The sequence below is a fragment of the Triticum urartu genome, chromosome 4A (assembly GCF_056163025.1).
Source record: "Triticum urartu cultivar PI428250 chromosome 4A, HENAU_Tu73, whole genome shotgun sequence".
NCBI classification, from domain to species: Eukaryota; Viridiplantae; Streptophyta; class Magnoliopsida; order Poales; family Poaceae; genus Triticum; species Triticum urartu.
In genome coordinates, this window is record NC_141876.1 from 538,600,251 (window position 1) to 538,623,303 (window position 23,053).

Here is a 23,053-nt window from a genome sequence, read left to right on the forward strand (position 1 = left end):
TACCCTTTATCGGATTAAATTAAGAACCAACAACAAACAATAAAAGATCAAGAACAACTTATATGCAGTGAAGATATGAGAGAAGAAACCTTTACATAAGATGGCTATAAACACTGGAGCATAAATAAGCAACACCTTTAAATACAAATAAAAAGGGTTCAGGGTTCATTGCATAGTGGGCTCAGATTAACCTTTCCTCGATCATATAACCTGCCCCCGTCATCTCTTATCACCAGCTCAATCTGTTTATACAGTAGAGCTACCCTGGTTATCACTCAACAAGAATGACCATCCAAGGACAACAACAAGCATCACAGGATCAAAAAGGATTCTAGAGACAAGAGGGAGGATCCAACTTGATACCCACAGGTGCCTCGATTGCTCAAAGGCACACTACTTTCAGCCAAGGTAATCATCATCACCCATTTTGTTGCCATTGGAATTTTATCCGACGGCTCACAACGATCTGGTAAATATCCACGTGAGCCGAGCCCGAGATCCGACGCCCGAAAACACATCAGGAAAACGATCGGACGGTCAGAATGCTCTAATCACTGAGAACGCTCAGGTTTCGATCCGTCTCATGTTTCTGGAAGAAAGGATTCAGGGTTCATTGCATAGTGGGCTCAGATTTGCCTTTCCTCGATCATATAACCTACCCACGTCATCTCTTATCACCAGATCAATCTGTTTATACAGTGGAGCTGCCCTAGTTATCACTCAACAAGAATGACCATCCAAGGACAACAACAAGTATCACAGGATCAAAAAGGATTCTAGAGACAAGAGGGAGGATCCAACTTGATACCCACAAGTGCCTCGACTGCTCAAAGGCACACTTATTTTAGCCACGATTAATCATCATCGCCCTAGCACAAACGCCACTGATCAATCTAGCAAATCCAGGAGCATAGGTATAGGACCAGGGCATCCACATGTAAACCAGAGCATCAAATGAGCTCCTATGATAGCAACTAAACATGAAAAGCAGCCTGCAAACACTAAGATAGCATGGATCCACAACTACAGAGCTCAAGTAGGAACCGATGCATGAGTAGGGCATAGAGCATGAACCAGACGAGCACCACATCAATATTGCCACGGCCATATCCCATACAGTAGCCGAAGCAGAGGAGCAGATGGAAGATGGAGCTCACCGAGGGAGGTTATAGCTGAGACAGTACTCAGTGCGTGCCGGGGTTGCGCCTGAACGCCACCCAACCGGCGAGGAACCGCGTCAGAGTTGCGCCTTGCACCGTCCCGCCGACGAGCACGAACGCATCAAACAACCAAGTGACCCTGTGCACGGAATACATGTCACACAATATAAACAATCAGATATGCCATCACAATAGGCGAATAAACATCTAGTAAAAACAGAACAATGTAAGATCCACACTCACCTAAGATGAGTCGGGGCATGCCTATATGTGCTCCATTCAAATGCTTAATGCTACACAGATCAAGATGGAAAGAAACAAATCAGGTAGAAATCAACTCACCCACATCAACAATATAAGAAACAAACAAAAGATATTTCCCCCTGATAACACGAACTTGCAGCCACAGCACAAAAATCCTCCTGGAAGTTGAATTTGGCATCGACCTGGACTGCGAGCTATGAGAAGGGTTGCTCGGAGATCACGTCTCCTCAGCGACATATACCATCTTAGGGAGTCTAAACACCTCTCTCCAGGCCATAGCTGACACCACTACAAACAAAAGGGAAAGGTTTCGATGAGTACAAGTAAAGGAAGAAAAGGCCAACAACAATTAAGTAAGTGAATAGTTGCCATACTTTGAGGATACTCTTATCAGAAAAAAATGAAGCTAAATATGTAAATAAAAGTTTCAGACCTATCGTCTATGCAATTATCAGAGTTGTTATTTTTAGTAAGCATAGTATCATTGGTCTCAAATTTGCATATCTGCTTTTGCAGCTGTATCGACCACAAAACAACGAGCCAAAAATTTACCATTAAAGACATTCCACATCACACATCCATAAATCATGAATCGCACAAAAGAACAAAAAAGACGGGAGGGAGGTGGTATACCTGAATTGGAAAGGTTTTCGACAAGGAATTACAACTCTGTACAATGACAGCTACACCATTGGGATAGCCGTGCTGCACACAAAACAGGCTCATGTCACAGAATTGAGCGCCATGGAGAGGAGAGGTGGCCAGTAGTACGACAATGAGAGAACACCTACAACAATCGGCGAGTGAGCATAGGCCTAAAATTCATCTAGTTGCATTCTGCGAGACCTAGGTTGTTATTTGAAACTCATAAAGTGATAGGCCTGACAAATAGATGATCTATGAAGAGCAAGAGCGTGTAGAAAGCATCTGATCTATACATATGGGAAAAGCACCTACAAACCGGCGCCATGTCAAATTTTAAACTTGTTCAGAATAAGAATTCATGTGCCTAACAAAAAGATGCCATCCCATAGCAAAGCTTTTCTCTTCTCCTCTCTATTACCTCGAGTAGCTGCATTAGCTTATCATATAATTATTTCTACTATATGAAGAGAAGCACTATTTTAATAGATATGTTTGACAGAATTGGCAATAATTCTTTCAACTCAAGACATAAAATAGACAAGCCTTCCAGTATGGGGACTGGTATTTCCTAGCTGCAAGTATTTAGAACCATTGACAGAACTGCTAGTCTATTTAGTCACAGAAATCAGCACATATGTAAACAACATATCTAGATTTAGGAACACTACAAACACACGAAGCATAGACCGATAATATCTAATAATCTGTAAATCATACTTGCTATGGTGTTATCTTTAAGAGATGCATGTGATCTGATTGAGAAAAACACCTTGTGTGGCCATTCTGCTTGTGTGACCACCCATGCTCCTCACTAATGCAAACATCAATTAAACCATAATTGCAATTCAATATTTGGAAACTCAGATCATCACACCCTTGCCTCGGTTATTGTTGAATCATAGGAGCATAGTAGAAAGAAACAATAAATAAAACAAGCAAAGAAACAAAATAACCAACATTCCATGCACAAAGGTGAAAGGACCAACAATCATAGGCCCTACAAAGATCCAGACAATGAACAAAAGGCATATATCTAGGCTCCACTAAAAACAAGCAGTGAAGGAAGGAAACGACAAACATCCAATGCACAAAGACAAAAAACTTTTGGCCTTTAACAGAAAGGACATGATCTACAAGCAGAACAGAGCGAGGCAAAAAATGCATACTGCCATACAATCCTACACCTAGGTCTGGAAAGAAGAGGAGGGCAAAGGAGGAGAAGTGGGGTTGACTCGCAGATCCGTGAACAAAGATGGACGAGGTTGCTAATAGATGATGTGCACGCACAGATCGAAGGAGTCACCGACCAGGGGATTGACCAGAAGGTCATGAACCGTGGACCAATCTGGATGAAAAAAAGATGAAAAAATAAAGATTAGCAGTAGCCAATAACCAAAACGGAACAAAATAGTGACATACCTACGGATCGACGAGTGCAGCAGAGGTGGAGCACCATGGTGCGATGTGCTTGCGGCCCGAGCTACGGCGCAGCCGCGGCGCCGAGTGGCAGTGGCAGCCTGTGCTCGAAAAGCAGAGCAACGGACGAGGACTGAGGAGGAGGGGCACCCCTGGCACGAGCAAGGGACCGCGCTGCTCGGGTCGAGCACTGGCGCATCTCTACAGCTCGAGGCCGACGACGGGAAGTGCGAGAGGAGATGGGCTGGCGATGGCATGAGAGAGACAGCAGGGAAACGAGCGCAGGAGAGGAGGGGCTAGGAGATCGAGCGCGGGATCGAGTGGATGGCAGGAATCCACCGCCGCCACGGACGCCATCGCCGGCGCCGCTGATCCGCCGCCCTCCTCTGTGGCCGCTGCCGCCGTCGCCGTGGTTGGTGGGAGCCGCCTAGGCGTGCGGGGCCACGCGGTGGCGTGTTGGGGAAGGAAGAACGCGGGCGCCGGAGCCGTTGCCGCCGTCGCCGGATGAGGAGCGAGCGAGGGAGGAGGGAGGCGGCTGCGTGGGAGGGAGGGAGGCGGCTGCAGGATCGAGCGAGGGAGGAGGCTGTTAGGTCTCCGTTGAGTGGCCCCCTTTTATACCCCCACCACGCGAAATGACCGAAATGCCCTGGTGAGGGCATGGTATTTACATTTTGTTGCCATTACTATTCATTTCAGCAGTGATCGTCTCAGATTCAATGGCCCAGCTTCCTCCAGATGTCGATCCAACGGACGAAAACGCATCAAGGGAAATGATCCAACGGCCGAGAGTCACTGATCTCTAAGGAGCCATGTAGAGACCTTCTTCTCTTATTTCTGGATTACTTGTAGCTGTTCCATGAATGTAGGTTCTTCTTTCTTTTATCGGTATAAAATCAAAACTTGTGGAATTGTTCTTGGTGTGGGTTTGATTTTATCGCAGAGGCTTCATACGGGCCAGCCAGAGTCACCATGGGCTAGGTGATAGAGTTCCGCGTGGAGGCATGGATGCAGTCAGTCTTGTGTGTATGTCTGCCCCAATGGGTGCCAGCGTGGAGCACCTATCTGCCCTGACTCGAGGCCCTTACTCGAGTAGTTGCGTTGGTGCTCAAAACAGCTATTGGTTGTGCTTTTGCTTTGCATGACTAAATTGAGATAATCATGTTTGAAAGAAAAGGGAAGGGTGTGCGTGAGGTGGGATTTTTTGTGTTGCTGCTGGGCGCCTGTTTCATGTTCAAACACTCCCGAACGTACGCGGAAGAAATGAGCTTCGACCTTGAAGACAACTAATCATTTGTCATTTATTTATAATGCATTGTTAGCCCGTAGCAACGCACGAGCGTTTTACTAGTCTAAGGTAATTAAGATCTAAAGCACATGGAAAACCAAACCTGTTTCCGAATCGTGAGGTAAATAGGCAATCAGATGATCCACAATCTGTATGCCCCATACCCTTGCATTCCACGAATCCTCTCCCACAAATAACCCAATATATGTATGCCAAGTTTTCTTCTCAACCATTATGAATACTAGCTAAATACTCGTGCGTTGCTATGGAATGAATCAATATTTGAAGAGTCGTGGCATGTGAAGCGATATATTATGGACAATTTTAGAAAGAATATCTAGAAAAAAGTGGATTGCGTAGACTATAGGGAAAATAAGATTGGGAAAGTCACTACTCCTAATCATCTACAGACATAATTACTCGTCTGCCTAATTAATGATTTGCATTAATGACTTAATTTTTAAATTGGTCCATCGCTCGGTTTTTAAATTATTATGCATTAATGGCTATGGTTGAACAACAACGCGTATACATTCCCCTTTAAATAGTAAAGATGGTGTGTCCTAATTGTTGGAGGGAAGTAAAACTACTATGAAAATAGAAAGTACTCAATTGATAGCTCTAGATTTGATTTCATTGGGCTAGCTAGTATATTTAATGCTAACTCTTTGTGCATAGTCAACTAAGACTAGTCACAGTGGAGAGTAACTTAGAGTAGGTTACTAGTCTATGTTACTATTTTCACAGTGGGTACTAACATATGTGTTGTGTCATGCATCACTTCATTTATTAGGTTGTAGACTCATCTTTTCTTGATATGTGTGATATTATAGTAACATAGCTATGTTACCACATACTTCTCTTTTTTCATTAATTACATGCCACATCATCTATTTTGATTAAATAAGTGTGATGTTACCACTTATGTTACTCCCACTATGGGTAGTCTAAGAACAAGTGATTTCATCGTCTGACCCTAAGTTACATGGTTGATTCTATGATTTCTATCTTTGCAGATGCCATATGTCCTCTTGCAAAAATTTGTACACGCTACAAAACTGTAGTGTGAAGTTTGACTATTACGGCTCAATCTACAGCCAGACAGAAAAATGCACTCCACAAAAATAAAATGTTTGAGTGCTATTATAATGATAAAAAAAATCCTGCTATATTACCCAGATGGAGCATGAAAGTTGGCGTCCAAGAAATTGATTTCATTTCACGGAAAGAAGTCACATGTTTCTTGAGATTGGGGGGGAGCTATCATGCAATAATTAAGTTCCACATGGCACCGAGTAGCCAAAGATTCCAGAGACGGTTCTCGCGCAATTTGTCAATGATGAAAAACGTCCAATTGGCGACGACATGCGCACCAAAAACCCGGAGAAAAACAGTCAGTGGCAGCCTGATCATTGCGACACGAATACATCTGTAACCTTTACGGGCCGTTACATTTTAAGATTACGGCCAACACATACATGTATGACTCTCTGATTTAGCATGCTTGAGTCAGGGCCTCTTTGATCCTCTGTGCTACAAGAGTTTTATCAGAAGCCTTTTGAGTCGCAGGACGTCTTTATTTTCGTGAGAAAGATTATGAATTCAAAAACTGCAGTGCTACTAGAGATCAACGGAGCTCATCTTTAATTCCATTTCGTGCCCTGAAACCCGCCGGAGCGCAGCCCTCCACGGCGGCCGCCGGTCCTGGTGTCCCACGCTCCAGTTAATAATGTACTCCTAGGAATAAAAGGCAGAGCTTTCAAAAAAAGAAGCGAGGGGACGGAAAAGACAAGGCGATAAATTACAAAGACGACCCCGAGCGACGGGGCGGCCCCCTCCTCCTCGGTGCTTTTCCCCAGCCATCACGAGTCCCCTCCCCTCCCCGAACCCAACCAGAACCAACGCCACTCCACCACCACAACTGCGCCTCCCCCCCAAGGATTCCCTCGGATACCTTCCCTCCCCTCCGCTCCCCAGCTCCAGCTCCCGCCCCCACGCCGCGCCGTCGCGGCCGGGCCACGGCCATTGGCCTCGCTCCTCCCCTCCCCTCCCCGTCGCCCTTCGGCCGGCCTCCGTCTCCCCCGCGGTAAGCCTGCAGCTGCTTCCCAATCTTTGACTCCAGTGCCGCGAGATCTTGGCTTGGATCTGCGGCCCCGTGTCTTCCCCGGGCCGTCTACTCGTCGAGTTTGCTCGCTTCTTGTTCTCGATTCGGCACAAGGAGCGCGCGTGCAGGGTGGAATTGCGGCCGGGCTGGTCATTTCATGTCAACATCCTTCCTTCTTTTGTCCCCCGCCTCAGTTCCAGCACGCGCATCTCCGTCAAATTCTTCTTTTTGGAAGAGGGGGTCGGTTCACTTCAGGTTGGCAGTACTAGTACCAAACGTAGCTTTCGCTGCAGCAGCTGCAGTCCAGCTCTGTTTTATTTCTAGTACCGAAACAGTTGTTGGAGTTTGGGCGATGTAGCTGTCCCTGGAAGCCCGAGTTTCTCCTCCCCAGTAATGGAGTGGGCCGGTACTTGAAAGCCGAGCTGGCGCATTGTTGAAAAAGAGCCATCTTATTCTTTTTCCTCAGGTGTTTGCTTCAGGTCTAGATTTGAAGAATCATGTGGCAATGTCACAAAAAGAATGCACATGCCTGGAACTTCAATATGGGGTTACCATTGCCCCTAGCAAAATGTAGAAGCATCAAGCTTCAGTAGAGGGTAAAGCTAGGTAGAGTACATTGAGTGACAGTGGAGAAACAGATCCGATCTGTTGGCTCTCTCTGTATGCAACACTGAGCTCTCTATATAATCTTACAGCTCCAAATTAGAGCTTGAAAGCATGGGCGCTTCGAGTCGGTAGGATTCGATTACAATGTTTGAGTTTTGCAAACCTCTGACCCCTTCTCTGAAATTTGTAGCAAGACTCGATTACATTTCCCCTCAGTTGGAGCGAGCCGTTGTACCTTTTAGGGGGTTTAGTTCAGTTTGGTAGTACCAAACTACCAATCGTTGTGTTCATAGCACCATAGCAGTTTGTTTACTTGTACCAAAACAGTTGTTGGAGTTTAGGTGATGTGTTACGCCACTGTCCCTGAAAGCCTGAATTCCTACTTCGCAGTAATGGAATGGAGCGGTACATGGAGCCAAAGTTGGTACCTACATGGCTGGTGCATTGTTGAATTTTTGTTGCTGCTGTTGCGTGTTTGCCCTGAAGTAATTGTTGTGACTGTAGATTGAAGGATTATGCGGAACCGTCACCAACCAAATGTTGAAGAATCAGACTCTAATATAGAGTTGCTATTCTCACCAGCAAAATGTGGAAGAACTAATATTTGATAGAGCGTAGATCCAGCCAGCTAGGTTGAGTACATTGGGTGCCCATTTGTTTGCTCTTTCATATAGTCTTTACCCCTTCAAATTAGAGCCTCTTAAAAGCGTGTGTGGTAGCAGCCTGTGCGAGCTACTCAGCTGCCAAAGGAGTGAGCTACTCAACTCTGTTCTGTGGGAGCATACTAAGAAACTCCTAGCATTTTCAATTACTCCAGAGATTTCAGATTCCTACCATGCAGCTAAATCTAGTGCACATGTTGTAGTTAAGGGAGCTTAGACTTGTTAAGCGCATGCTAACTATTTCCTTTCATATTTCACAAAGGTGGGCGGTTTAACACATTTTTCAGTTTCCTGCTTTTATTTTACAAGTCCTTGAAATTAGATTTAGCCTCTTCAAAAATAAATAATTCATTATTTAATCTTTATTTAACTTTTAATCGCCCCTTATTATTTGTGTAGAATGAGAAGTTGTTAAACTACCTCGGGAAAACCATTTCAGAGAAAGTTGACGTTCTCAATTGTTGATCTTTCTGAACTAGATCCTTCATATATTGATATCTGACTTTATTTTGTGAAGGAATATGAAACTAAGGACAAAACGACCTGGATGGAAGTCCCTCGTGCCTCTGCAGTTGAGCAGGAAATCCACCATGCGCTTCTTTCTGTTTCCCAAGGTTCAGGCATCCGGTCAATCTCCAAATGATACTCCGGTTTATCTTAATGTGTATGATTTGACACCCATGAATGGCTACATATATTGGGCAGGCCTTGGTATATTTCACTCTGGCATTGAAGGTACTTATTTGTGTCAGATGCATCTTTTTAAGCAAACGTACTATTTATGCACCAGTTCTTTTCATTCTTCTTTTCTCATTTCTGTTTGGTTTCGAGTTATAAATCCAACACGACTTCACTGATGCTATATTAGTCACCATTTCTCCTGGATTGTTCAGATCATTCCAACTAGCTCATAACGGCTAATGTTAACTATCAATAGGCTGCAGCTTACTTTTATGTACCATTCTCCAATCAAGTTGTTACTTACTCGACTGTGCATTAAAATAACAAGTAATCCCCTTACCTGAACGACTCATGTCTGCATAGTGGAGTTCTAGGTAAATAATAGCGCTTATTTTGACCATCAGGTTTTTGTGGTTGTAATGCGACTAATGATATCTTTGCCACCAGTATCATAGCAATTTAGCATACGATGCTTCAGGTGTTCATCTAGTACAGATTTTGGCATAGCCTATATAAGCTCCATCATGTACTCATATGTGCTACTGCTGCTGTTATTAGCTCATATTGCTACACTCATGTATAGGCATAGCCTCTGATCTTTTATTTCTTTCGGTAGAGATAAATATGGGATGGTAGCCTATGTTTTCCCTTCTACGAAAACTATAGATGAATGAAATAATCTTTGCCTCTCTTGATTTTGAGGGACCGCTCTATATGGCATTATGGCTTAGACTTCAATCTTTCTTTCCCAAATGGGTAGCTTCGGAAGGTGAATAAATAAATATTTTTACATGTATACATATGTAGACCCATCTCTTAGACATGAGGTAAGGATCTTCCTGGATCCCTTTAGTCCAGTGTCCGCTGCCAGGACAAGAGGATGGATATTTAGGGCTCTCTCTAGAGCTTTTGTTAGCTTTAGCTTATTCCAATTGGGTCTGCTTGTGAAAAGGTGGAACAACAATTAAACCTTTATTCAGGTCCTCTAAAACAACACCAAAATCCTACCTGGCTCTTCTGTTTTACTGTCCTCGTGCAAATCAAACTGGACAATTTTTGTGGAGTACAGAACTGATCTGAATAACATTGTAGTCTGATTGCCTTTTTTTTTTCTTCACATGCAGTTCATGGCGTCGAATATGCATTTGGAGCACATGATTATCCCACAAGCGGAGTATTTGAGGTAGAACCTCGTCAATGTCCTGGTTTCAGATTCAGGAGATCAATATTCCTTGGTACGACGTGCTTAGATCCCATCCAAGTTAGGCAGTTCATGGAGCTACAGTCAGTAAACTACAATGGAGATTCTTACCATCTTATCATGAAGAATTGCAACCACTTTTGCAAGGATATGTGTTACAAATTGACCGGCAGCAAAATTCCAAAATGGGTGAATCGGCTCGCCAGAATAGGTACCATAACTTAATGCAAGCACTAATGCTTATTATTATTAGATGGTCAACTGTTTATTCCAAAAGGATAGGCAGTTGTGATAATGTTGAGTGCATGGTCAGAATGCATTGAGCACTTTGACAGTTACGGCCATCATTCTTGCTGATTAAATTCCATTGCCACTTTATTTTCTAGAAATGTAGTTTACCAAATTGTTGTGTAAAGCTGTACTTTTTGTGATCACATCATCTGCTAGTGCAATTCTGTAATCTTTACAGCGATTGGACTGGAGACCTTGATAGATTAGGAAAAGAATATAACCCTCCACCACACAAAAAAAGGCAATATATGACAGTGCACTTGACACCTGATCTTGTTGCAGCCTAATCATCTGCTAGATATTTGAGAAGTCTCTGTTTTCAGTTTTAAACAGGAATTGCATTCAGCATGGGCCAGCTTCCGCACAACATGAAACTCTGAACATGTAGTTCAACTGTCCATGGTCGGTGTAGTTTCATTTCTTGTCCAGATAAAGTCGTAGAAGAAATGAGATTCTTGTCATGTACATCAATTATTATTTTTTTTGCTTGTCATAGCATTTTGGTGATTTCCTGAGGTCCTTAAAAACTGACTTTTATCCCTTTTTCCTACAGGTGCCATCTGCAACTGCCTCCTCCCGGAGTCTCTCAAGATTTCCCCGGTCGGCCATGATCCAAACAGCCAGCCCGAGGATTCAGAGAAGCGCCGCCTGCGAAACCCGTTGAGCTGCTTCTCCTCCATCTCGAGCCAGAGAGCGCTTCCCCCGTCTTCTTCCCCTTTCCCTCCATCGCCCGTGAAAGAGCCCATTCCGAGCTCTTCATCGAGGAAATCCAGCACCGCGTCGCTCAAGAGTAGGTAGCCTGCGTAACTTTTGAGACCAAGTTGGCTAATTCAGGCAGCGGCGGCGCATCTGGACGGTGCCAGTTAATTTCTCTCTCTCTCTCTCTCTCTCTCGGTGTCAGCCTAATGCTTGCTTGTTGATGTTGTTTGTTGTATCATGTGATGTAATCCCCGTGAAAAGAGTGGCTAAAGACAGATGTGATTTGGGTGAACGAATTCACCTCGATTCCACCCGCTCCCTCCCTGTACTCCTGATAGACTGTCGGCCAGATTGGATTTGTATATTAGTCTATCTATTCTTTCAGTTCAGTCTCCTCTAGTCCCTGTCTCATCGTACCTGATATCTTCCTCCTGTTGATCCATGCATGCTTGTGTTGTCATGTGATTTTTTACCTAGTCAACTGTAAAAGCACAGACCAGTCTAGTTCAGCAGTAAATCAGCTAGCCTGCCATGTCCATATGCAGCTCACCGCATGTGGTTTTCTGAAAGATGGAGCAGTGTAGGCTCTAAATAAAGGCACATGCCAGTGGTCAGTTGAGCTGAGGTTGAGACCGGAAGTCAGTAAAGGTGGCTACAGGCGTACCACGCCTACGCCGGCGGATCGGATCTGCATCTCAGCCATACAGGTGTTGCAGCCGCGCTGCGAGCGTACAATTCCGCGGAGTGGCGGCGTGCCCACCAAAGGATAGGAGAAGAGAAGGACGAGGAGGGAAGGACAGCGAGCGCGACAGTTTGCGGGCGCTGAAAGCTCTGCCCCAGTCTCCAATCTCGTCGTACGTAACGTAGTACAGCTCCAGGGGGGAGGCACCTCTCGGATAAGAATGCTCCGATCCTATGATGCCCCCACGACTAAGCAACGCCAAAGACAAAGCCACGCCCAGCCCCCCGGCAACCTGCGTACGTTGCGTCCCCCACACGGCCACGGCCACGGCGGGCGGGCGGGCGGGGGCCATAAAGCCGGCGACGGCGACGGGGCTCGACGAGGACGACGGTCGATGGCTCCCTCCGGGCTGTCCATCTGTCTGTATGTGTGTTTTGTTTCTTCCCGTTCGTCCGTGCGTGCGGCCAAGGACGGAGGAGGAGGGTCCCTGTCAGGCGCGGTGGATGACGGGCGACGATCGGTTAGGTCGTGCGCGCGCTCGCTTCGCGGTGGCACGTACGTACGTGTTACTTTGGAGTTTTGATCCGTCATTTCATCCAGGCCGATCGCCCGCCTTTTATCCCTTTTTTACAGGGCTTATCCACGCGGGAGAATGGCTTTTCAGGCGACGGCTGGTTCGGTTCGCTTCTGCAATCATTAGCTCCGGATAACATGGCTGCGGTTTTTCTACCCTGAGCTCGACACGTCCGACGTCTACTCCTACTAGGATAGGAGATGCCACGTTTATGCGGCTAGCTGTACGTACCTGAGCCGAGCACCAACTCCTGCTCTGTTCCTGCTATCTCATGCTCCGAATGATGCCCAGCGTAAGCGTCAGTGCCTTGCTAGTGCTGCCACTCTCCTGTGCCGCCAGTTACACATTGTTGACGTATAAATGTATTGCATAGTTTTTTTTTATATCAAATCGGTCTTTGATTGCATTGACTAAAGCATGCACTTCTACATCGTATAAGAGTTAAAAGATCTTAAGTTCAAGACCCAGCTGGCTGTAATTAAATTGCAGCCTATTTTCGGTCCATGTTTAGGCCTGAGAGCATGCACTTCTACACACATAGAGAACAGCTGCTGATTGAAAGACGGAAGGGATGTCATCAGGTGGCATTTCCCCCTTCATAATAGTATATTCTTCTGTGATAAAGCCTGCCAACTGAGGTGAAGCCCAGTCAGTTGGGCCGAGGCCGACCCCAGATCATCATCAAAAGCAAAAGAATACAAATGGGGACTGCACATACGCCTTGTGAGCTGTGATCACGCCATTAGACATTACTACTAGTTCAGCTCACGATAAACCACTTGCATGATGATAACCCGTACATAATATATACTTACAAAGATTACCAATTCATAATGTACATGGCTTAGCAAATAGTACGTACTACTACTGAGATTCTCCGTTAGGGCATCCACCCATTGAAACTACCACCAATACTACCCAGTTCTGACTTGCTGCTACTACTGCTAGTACGTGCATACGATTGCCCCGCAATCCCGGTTGATTAATTAATTAATTAACATTGATTGAGCATAGTAAACTACCACTAGCACTGTTCTTTCACCCCCTCTATCCGGATCAGCTGAACTGATCGTACACCCCTCCGAGGTAGCCGCCGGCCGCCAGGTCCATCATGTAGTTGGTGTAGGCGTACTCGCTCATGTAGGTCAGGTCGGTCTCCACCTCCTCCATCCCGAACTGCTGCCCCCCTACCATTGCCGTCACCGTCGAGAACGACGAAGAGCTCGGGCTGCTGCCACCCCCGCCGCCCGTTGCCGCCGCCGCCGCCGCCATGGCCTTGTTCTTCTCCTCCTCCGTCTCCGCCAACCTCTCCTTGAGCCTCAGCAGCTGCATCCATATATACATGCACATGTTAGTTCAGCACAAACCAGCTAGCTAGCTACGTATAGTACCCAAGAGTTCTGTCATTTATGTGTGTGAAGTGTGAACTGCAGCTAGCTGCATGGCGTGAGTAAAGACAAGAGACTAGCCAGTCGGACTGTTGCGCTGTACCTCGGCCTCGAGGCGGCAGTTGTGGACGACGACGGCGTCGTGGGCCGCGCGGAGCTTGGAGAACTCCTCCTCGATGAGCTTGCTCTTGTAGCGGGCGCGGCGGTTCTGGAACCACACGGCGACCTGCTTGGTGTCCAGTCCCAGCTCCGCGGCGAGCTGCACCTTGCGCGGCGTCTCCAGCTTCCGCTCCTTCCTGAAGTTCATCTCCAGGAACTGCGCCTGCTCGTCGCTCAGCCTTCGCTTCTTCGCCGCGTCGTCCCCTCCGCCCTCACCACTCGCTGCCTGCCTCGCCCTCCGCCTCCGCCGCTGCCGGCCGGCCTTCTTCTGCTCTCCGCCTGCACCATTCACTTGAGAATCAGCAACAGCACATTGCGGTTGAACACTCGATCGAGCACCTACGTGCATATGGATGGTGCGCTAGCTAAATCAACGACGACATGGATGATTAAACTTACCGGAGACGACCGGTGTGGCGTCGTCCGCCGGGAAGCTGTCCGGGAAGACGAAGGAAGGGAACAGGAGCCTCTCTCCCTCCTCGGAGCTCATCTTTCCAGCAAATCAAAGCTAACAGCAACACGAGAATACTTCTCTCTCTAGCTAGTGCCCGATCAACAAATACTAGTATATTTGATCGGCTCTGATCGATGCTTTGGGCTTTGGGGTTGGGATATTTTGAGGGGCGAGAGCAGATGCTGTGTTGTCCAGTGACCGGTGTCCGAGTCTGTGAGCCTGGAGCTCGGCCGGGGGAATTTATAGAGGGAGAAGCGAGGGCTGAGGAGAGAGGGGCGTAGTACTGGCACTAGGAGTGGTAGATAGGAGTTGGGGCTTAATAATTCGTCGTGTGGGGAGCCACGGGAAAGCGATGCTGCGTGTGTCGCGCTGTGGATTGGTCATCATCTGCCGGTAATAGTGATCGATAATCAGAGTAATCGTGTGCTAGTTTTAGATAATGGAAAATGAAACGGGAGCAGGGTAAAAGCGACCGAGGGAGTGAGCTTGAGTGACATGCTTACTACGCACTCTAAATCATCTCCAAAAGAGGCGCTAAATTTTTTTGCGGCATCGAAATAGGGTTTTAACGCACGCAGAAGGATGAGTGCTTTTTCAGGCGCTGCAAAATTTAGCGTGCCGCTGTAGCGCTTCACCAGATGCAGTAAAATTCAGCGCGCGCCCAGCCACCGCTTGGAAAAAAATATGAAACGACACATACGGAAACATTTACAGTTCAAATTTATAGCATAGTTCAAGCCCCAAACCACAAGCAAGTTCATACGATGCTAAATAAAACTAGATGAAACGATGCTAGACTACTCCCCGTCTTTCTCGGTAGTGTAGTCCGACAACGTAAATGCATCGAGTCACCGAGGATCTTCATCGTCCCATGTCGACGCATGTCCTAGGTCGATCTGGGCTTCTGCCAGTTCCATCCGCGCACACTTGTCCCCCTGACGCACGGCTCGCTCCGCCCTCCTCTGCGTCCAGAACTCATTCTCGGCGGTGACATCCTGCGGTAAGCGCTTGCGCAACACCGCCATGGTGTGTTCGTCCACCTCGACAATGAGGAGGGGGCGCTCCCGCCTATGTTGGAGGCGGCGATCCTCGTCGCTGATTAGTCACGGGGAAGGTGCGAGATCCTGCGTCAGGCGTGTCCGCACTTGAAGAAATTCATCTGCGGCCGAGGCCGCCTGAGGCGCCACGCCGTCGTGTCGTATGCGCCGGCGGCCTCGTGGGCGGTGTCGAATGTTCCGAGCCCGAGGCGTGTATTGCCGGAGCGGATCTCCGCGTAATGCACGCGGAGGGGCGGAGGCAGACGCCGCGGTAGCCCGAGCTACTCCGGGGACGCGGTGGCATGGCGAGGCGCTGGAACCGATGGAGGGAGAAGGCGCGGCGGCGCGGGGCGCTGAAAGAGAAGGCGTGGTGGGAGAGAAATTTCTGGCGGTTGGCGGGCGCAGGCGCGCGGCTTATAACCCAGTGCGCTGGGCGTCGCGCGATAAAACTACCGCGCGCTGCCGGTTTTTCCCGCGCCCGGGCCAATTTATTTCGCGCGCCAACTTTTCACGCGTCTACTGGTGCGTGTCGCACGGCCTCTCGCGCACGAAGCTGACGGTTTTTCCAACGCGCCAGTTGGAGATGCTCTAAGCGGGTGCTGATCTCCCCAGATTAACAGCACAGTGCCGTCTTTTGGCGACAAGGACGCACGCACTACACTAGCCGGACGGCCATCGATGGATGCTTGTGGCGAGAACTGTGAAATTCCCGCGCACTTGTAACTTTTTCACCGAACGCAGATGGCCGCAACAGTATTACATATTACTAGCACGTACGTGCAGCTAGTGCACACAAAAAAGAAGGCTGCTAAGCTTTGACAAGTATGTGTATTACATATGGGCGCATGCATGCACGCACGCAGCCAAAGTTGAAAGTGAGTGCTATAGCTAGGTCGGTAGGGCATGGATCATGGAGCGACACAGATGGCTCGACCGATCAGCTACCGCCCGAGCCGAGAGTTCGGGACGCGCAAGTTACCACTACCACCCATGGATCGGGTCAGGTGGAGCTTTAGTTTAGCCTAGCCCATGGGACGGGTTGTGTCTGTCGGCCTCCGGGGTCCGGCCGGGAGACGACGAGCACGCCTAGCAAGGCCAAGCTGCTTGACGTCAACCAGACCCATGCACGCACGCACGCTCGCGCTGTACCTTTCTTCGAAAAAAGTTTGGCGCGGCTGCATGCCAGATATCCATTCCCAAGTGTGCCGTGCCACACGCTTTGTTTCATATCGCGCGTAAAGTATGCCTGTACGTGTGGATAGGGCGATCGAGCAGCCGACGATCCATCCAGCGACCATGTGAAACATCCTCCCGATCGACCGCTGAGTGATTTGACCGGCCAGCGCGTGCGTACGTACGTACGCGTGTTGGCGTGGAAGACGGGTGCATCGTCCGTCAGCGGCCAGGAGGTTCCTTCCTTACGGCCTCTTCTTTCTTCTGTATATCTAGTAAGTATAGTTTACCCCTACCCCTTGCGGCGCATCGATCTGTCCACCTCTGGCGTGCGACGACGACCCGTAAAGCTTGTGTGAACAGTGTGCCTTTTGCGCGACACGACGGATCGATGGATGGGTGGCGCGTCCTAGCTAGGCAAGGGACTCGATCAATGGCGGCTACATTTTTTGGCAAATATATCTCGTAGCATTTGCGTGCTCGTGTACCTGCCCTTGCTAAAAGAGTGGCATGGCCAATGGCCGGTTGGCAGCTCGGCACGCAGGTGTTCCACTGCTCCAAGGAACGCAAGCACTCGTGCTGCATGCATAGCCGAAAATTAATGAACAATAGTACAATTACAACACGCGGTAGTACTGTTTTTTATCCAAATATCCATGCATGCATGCGGGCGTGCATGGTCAAACACTATCAATGGAGAAACTTTACAACTACGGTGCTCTGCAGTCTGCACGAGTACAGACCTAACGACCAAGCTGGGAGAAGAAGAAAAATACGAAATGGAAGGACAAACTAAATAAGTCGCCCTTGATCAGCCGTCGTCTTCAAACAGAGAGCTCGATATCAGAAACTGTCCTCCAAAAGGCCGCTCTAGGTTATTAAGAAGTTAGGCGCGTACGTACGTGTTACGTGCATCGCCTAGCTATATTGCCCCTATGCATGGCTAGCTTATCATTTGATTTCGTTTTCAGTCGTACGTCTCCCGCTTGCTTTCGTCTTGGAAAATGTTGGCTCCTCCCTTCCAAGTTACTGCTGCGTCCATACCCCACGCGACTGCTTGTGCTATGTACGTGTTGGCGTTCCATAGGCACCCCATCCACCGGACAAAGACAAACTGCCGTACAAAGTCCAACCACACGATGTTGCAAACTCGAGTACGTTATCACATGACCAGTACAATTTCCCTATGAAAATAAACAACTGCATTAGTCATGTGTTGATTAATTAACTCGCCACACACAATTTCTTGTTTGGCATTTTTTTTAAACACAATACATGAACGCCCATCCCTATAAATACATCCACACAACCCTATCCCCATAGGCATCTCCAAGAGATCGAGCCGGCAGATCTCGAGATTGCAAAGTCGCTACATGCATCTCGTAGTCGACGGGCACACCATACCACCGAGAAAATAGCGACAAAGAGACTGAAAAAATCCAGGAAATATACAAACATCCATGTCAAGTTTAGAACGTGAACCCAAGTGGCCTGGTTTCACCACAAGGTACATAACCATCTAAGCTAGGCTTATTTCACATTTACTGTTTAGTAATTGCATGTATTAATTATTCCTACTCCTACTATCCTACATGTTCATACCAATTTTAGCACTAATTACTTGACACGACTTACCACCGTACTAGTTCAATGTTATGATATGGATCCCCCGGAGGATCTAAGCAATGATAAGTTATATATAAAGATAATTATCTTTTTGCACTATCAAAATTATGAAACACTTGGTGGACAACCACTTAAAAACTTCCAAAAAATGCAGTTATTTGAACTAACCATCGGATTTCAATCCTACGGCTCCTTCGTTATTCTTCAACCTAGCCACAACCATCCACCCTCCTGACCAACCTAACAAGATGCCACGTCGTTCATGAATGCCCCGTTACCGCGTCATGTCACCAACCCAACTGCCACCCATCGTCACCCCGACCATCCCTCTAATCCTACCACGCCTCTAAAATCTTCTCTGGCATCGCGAACCTCCCCCTCCCCCACCCCAAACCCATGAAACTTCCTCCGCTCCACATCGTCATCGTCTCCCGCTCGATGAGCCTGAATCATGAACTAGTCGCACGGGCTACAAACTAACCTAGAAGTTCACGATTTTGCAATCACCTATAGTTCTCAGGAGTTTGGAAGCTTTAATTTTCATATATAGATAACTTCTCATGTGCACCAATTCGAAAATAAAAACCGGACATGCACTAGTGGTATTGAGGCAATACTTTGCTGGTCTTTTTTTACCAACTTTGTGCGGTATAGACTTTTACCTTTGCTGTCACTGTGAACCATTTTCTTTTCTTCGAAAAGGGGCGCTTTATCACTGTGAACCATGGTGAAAAAAGCTAGTTGTCGCATTTGATGATTTGATGTTCCCTTTAGAAATTGGCCTGAGTGCGGATCAGTTTAGTCAGCTAGCTTTGAAGTAAGCAGTGACCAGTATTAATTCCTTTTTGGCAGAGTGACGGATTTGGACGTGGCTGAGACATATATTCGCGGCCGGCGTGCGAGCACAGGAGGCGCCAAGGGTGTGTGTGGCCTGGTAGCGTGCGTGACAACGACCTGAGAGAGTGAGAGGATGGCGATATATTGCACATCGATCCATCGGAGAATTGTTTCCTTCCCCACATGAAAGGTGCATGCACACGGATGTCGCAAGTTCCAAACGATTGCTGTGACTTGTCACTTGTGTGAGAATACATGTTGGTTTTGCAGAGGAAAGGCCTCACAATCCATGATTTTGATGCTAGCAGCTAGCCCATGGATGTCAAGTCGAATAGGTCGATTTCGCTTTCATTCGTAGGTGAGCTCTACCCTGATAAAAAAATTGTAAGATTTCCACCTTTTTTCTCTCTCTCGTTTCAAAGTCAAAAATTAAGAACGTGTAGAATTTATGTGCACTCATCATCAAAAAATGAAATAAAAACAGTACACGTAAAAACAGGGTTGACATCAAACGGGCCCGGATCGATCGGCGAGTGTCTGCTGATGGCATAAGACTAGCACTCGAACGTCAGTTAATTTACTCTATCAAATCAAGATCTGGTCTGGCGCGGCCCCAATTCCGCGCGTGGCACCATCTGAGGAACAGCAAGATTCGACGTCCGTCTTGGAAACGGAAATCCCCCCTGCACGATTAATCAACACCGTGTCCAAGTGATACGTACGACCAGCTGCATGCTTGTGTACGCGTGACCCACGTACATATAGAGACGAACAGGGGACGCACGGGCAGTGAACACGACTGGCGAGAGTGACGACAGCCTCACTCACTCGCCACCATGAGAGAAGAGAAGAGAGGAGACACAAGGACGACGTGGGGGGCCGCCGGAACCCGATCGAGCGAGGAACTACTGGTAAAGACTAGGAGTAGATAAGAAAGGCAGCGCGCAATTGGCCAAAGTGGACACTGGCTGTGGGTCGCCATCGGTGGCACATGGGACGCGGTCCCGGCGTCGCCCGGGGCCGTGCGCGGGGGGGCCTCGCCGTGCCGCCACGCGTCGGCCGCTGCGGCGCGTCCGGCCGCCCCCCTCCCCCTCCAAATCTCCTGTTGGCGCACCATCGGAGGCGCAGGGGCCGGCGCAGTCCCGTCCCGGCCTTTCCGACGAGAGCGACGTCTCCTCTCTCTCTCTCTCTCTCGCTCGCTCGCTCTGGCGGACTGACGCATCCTATCCACGCCAATGGATGGTGAGCGCCCAGCGCGCGGGGGCACAGGACATGCCGCGTGCGTGGCCAGTCAATCCCACTCCTAGCTACAGCTGCTTGCCCTGCGCGCACTAGCCAGGGGCCGGCCGACCAACCCAGACAAAAGCCGGCCGGTCCAGCGCGCAGGGCAGCTCTCGCCGCCTGCCCCCGTGCCGCCACGCCGCGCGTCCATGCGTGTGCGCTGCATCTGGCCCTGCCGCTCGCGCGCGCGCTGCCTGCAAACGAAATGCAGCCTGGACCGCCGGGCGCATCAATCGCACAAAGCCGCCGCCGGCGGTCGTACGTACGCAGCGCAGCCAAGTGCACCAGATGTCAGCGCCCTAGCATACGCAGCAGTCGCGTGGAATGGGGGTCCGGTTCCAGCTCCAGCCACAGCACCCGTTTCCGTTTGTGTTGCTTTGCGGTCGCTGCTCGTCGCTGTCGCTGGCTCGAGACGTGTCACCCGTTCCCTCTCATCGCCATCCATCGCGGCTAGCTAATCCCAAGTCCACAGGAGATGGACAGGAACCTTTGCTCGACTCGGCTAGCTCATCGCTTTCGCAAGGTGCGCACGCGCACACACACACGCACGCACGCATCGCGCATCGCATGAGTGAATCGCACGACGGATCACCGTGCATTTTTGCCTTTATTACCGTCGTCGTTTTGCCTTTCTATTTCACGGAAACAACAACAAGTGACCAAAGTAGCTGCATGGCATGACTAGCTATCCCCTGTAGGGGGTTGCTATACCTATACGTGTACATATTTTTTCTCGTGAAAACACATGTACATATATGGTCAGGCGGTCTCAAAGTTGCATATCAGCGATGAAGCCGTGCCGAGCTCGGATAAGAAGGTGATCCGTTATTTTTTTTCTTTGACTGTGGTCATCGACGGAGTTATATACACTTCTGGGGGGCTGTGGCCCCTCCAAGATATAGAGAAAACATTGAAGATTTTTTTTCCAGAGGTTAAGATTGAAGAAAAAAGTAGTCATTAGCCCCCCCCCCCCCCTCAAAACAATCATATTTACTGATTAGCCCCCTCCGCCGTTCTCTGCTAGCTCCGCCACGGGTTGTGGTGGTGCCGGGGGCAAATGACGGGCGTTTATGCCAAGCTCAGAGATGTTTTATTATTTTTTCAGTTTTCTCATATCTGTCGTTACATGATTTGTATATTGATCTTTATAATATGAATGAGACACATATTATTACCATACGAAAAGAAAATATATGATTAGGCACACCTGGGTCCTCCTAGACTCCTAGAGAAGACAATTCAAAAGAGCGCGGGGCGGGAGAGAGTGGTCAAGTCGATCGATCTACCGTAGCTTGTAGGTACGTCTAGATATAGGTCGAGCTGTCACGTATACATGTGCCGATAGCATGGGTGCATAACTAATTGCTGCGGGGAATATGAGCAGTACACTTTCACTTGTCTTCTATATATCCGTCAGCTGTCGAACGGACCGCGGTACTACGTAGCAGTTGATGGCCTTCACTTTAGGGTCCTTGGTTGATTGCCTTGACTTGGACTATTCAATGGGTGTTTTTTACAGTCTACTATAGTATATTCAACTTCTAGTGATTGCCTACGTTTATTTTTCGGTTTTCCTAATTTTCTGTCTTGTGAGTTTTTGTGTGTGTGAAAACAGTGAGTTTCTTTTTTACAAGTACAACTTTTGTTTAGTGAAACCTTTTCATATAGCTGCATTTCTTAATTCTTAAAGGGTGCATGTTGCCTATTTTACTAAGCCGAATTTATATTTTTTTCATAGTCGATTTAGACACAAAAATAAAAACAATCAACTTAAAAATGTACATTTTTTAAGGGAGACTTTCTTGGTGGTAAATTTCTCCGCAGAGTTAAGCATGAATATACATGCTGGTAAGAAATCATTGGAGGTACTCCCTCTATTTGTGAAAAGAAGGCCAGTAAAATTTGTCTGAAGTTAAACAATGCAAAATTTGACCGAGTTTCTAAGAAAACTATCAAGAACTACGGACCAAATGTAATATCATTACATACACAATAAAACATATCTATATTGATCTGGTCGGTATTGTATAGTTGTTGATGATTTTTCCTACATCACATGGTCAAACTATGGACCGTTTGAGGTCAGTAAAATTTATAGACCTTTTTTGTAGACGGAGGGGATAATTAAGATTCACTGTAATCATCGGTACTAGTAGCAACTAAGGTGCACGACTAATACCTTGCGCAAAAGCCTAAAGGAGGCACTAGGCGTGCGAGAAAGTATTGGCAGCGCTCAAAAGTAAGATGTACGTAGCACGCAGCACCCGCGGCTAAGCTTAAACTCTTACGTACGAGCGAAGAATCGTTATACTATTCAATTTCAATCAAAAAAGAAGAGAAAAATGGTCATATGCGCTTTCCAATCCGGTAGGACGGTCGACACGCATTGAGAAGAGAGAGGTTGATTGACGCCACACCGGTATAGTCCAAATCTAGCCCGCCCTTTTACGTCCACAATCAGATGAAGATCACTTAGCTAATCAGAGCGTGCATGGCTCGCACATGTGTCTGCGCTTTGGGCAAATCACCTCCGAGCCTGAGAGCAAAGCCCAATTAGCCGTCACGTGGCTCGTACTACGATCGGGATAAGGTTTGGACCTGCGCGCGCCGGCCTGGTCGACTGCCCAAAGGTGGCGTACGATTCGTCGGCGTTTCACGTGCAGCCACCCCCCATGGTTGCCAACCTCGCTCCACGTCGACCGCCCACCGGCCAATCAATCAGGCCACCCCCGTGGTTTGGACGCCAGACAAGGATCACCGATGTGGTCGACCACACCAGTGCTGATTGATTAGCTTTGCTTAGGGCACGGTTATTTCCTCCACAAGCT

General features: G+C 48.0%; 2 protein-coding genes across 4 annotated transcripts; one reads left to right on the plus strand and one right to left on the minus strand.

Moving 5' to 3' along the window:
- The first annotated feature begins 6,604 nt into the window (after nucleotides 1-6,604).
- Nucleotides 6,605-11,413, plus strand: LOC125553797 (PPPDE putative thiol peptidase family protein). Of its 3 annotated transcripts, none has more exons than XM_048717500.2 (4): nucleotides 6,605-6,856; nucleotides 8,660-8,877; nucleotides 9,948-10,235; nucleotides 10,869-11,413. In XM_048717500.2, the coding sequence occupies exons 2-4, from the start codon at nucleotides 8,664-8,666 to the stop codon at nucleotides 11,111-11,113; spliced, it is 747 nt and encodes a 248-aa protein (XP_048573457.1). In that variant the 5' UTR covers nucleotides 6,605-6,856; nucleotides 8,660-8,663; the 3' UTR covers nucleotides 11,114-11,413. The 3 variants fall into 3 exon arrangements, with proteins under 3 accessions (XP_048573457.1, XP_048573453.1, XP_087374944.1); XM_048717496.2 differs by lacking the exon at nucleotides 6,605-6,856 and adding an exon at nucleotides 6,883-7,129; XM_087518818.1 differs by lacking the exon at nucleotides 6,605-6,856 and adding an exon at nucleotides 7,180-8,112.
- A 1,622-nt stretch (nucleotides 11,414-13,035) lies between these two features.
- On the minus strand, nucleotides 13,036-14,496 carry LOC125522769 (homeobox-leucine zipper protein HOX12-like). Its single transcript, XM_048687833.1, has 3 exons — nucleotides 14,217-14,496; nucleotides 13,762-14,096; nucleotides 13,036-13,596 (listed from the first exon to the last, which is right to left on the minus strand). Exons 1-3 carry the CDS (start codon nucleotides 14,305-14,307, stop codon nucleotides 13,327-13,329), a joined length of 696 nt encoding a protein of 231 aa, XP_048543790.1. The 5' UTR covers nucleotides 14,308-14,496; the 3' UTR covers nucleotides 13,036-13,326.
- Nucleotides 14,497-23,053: the final 8,557 nt, after the last annotated feature.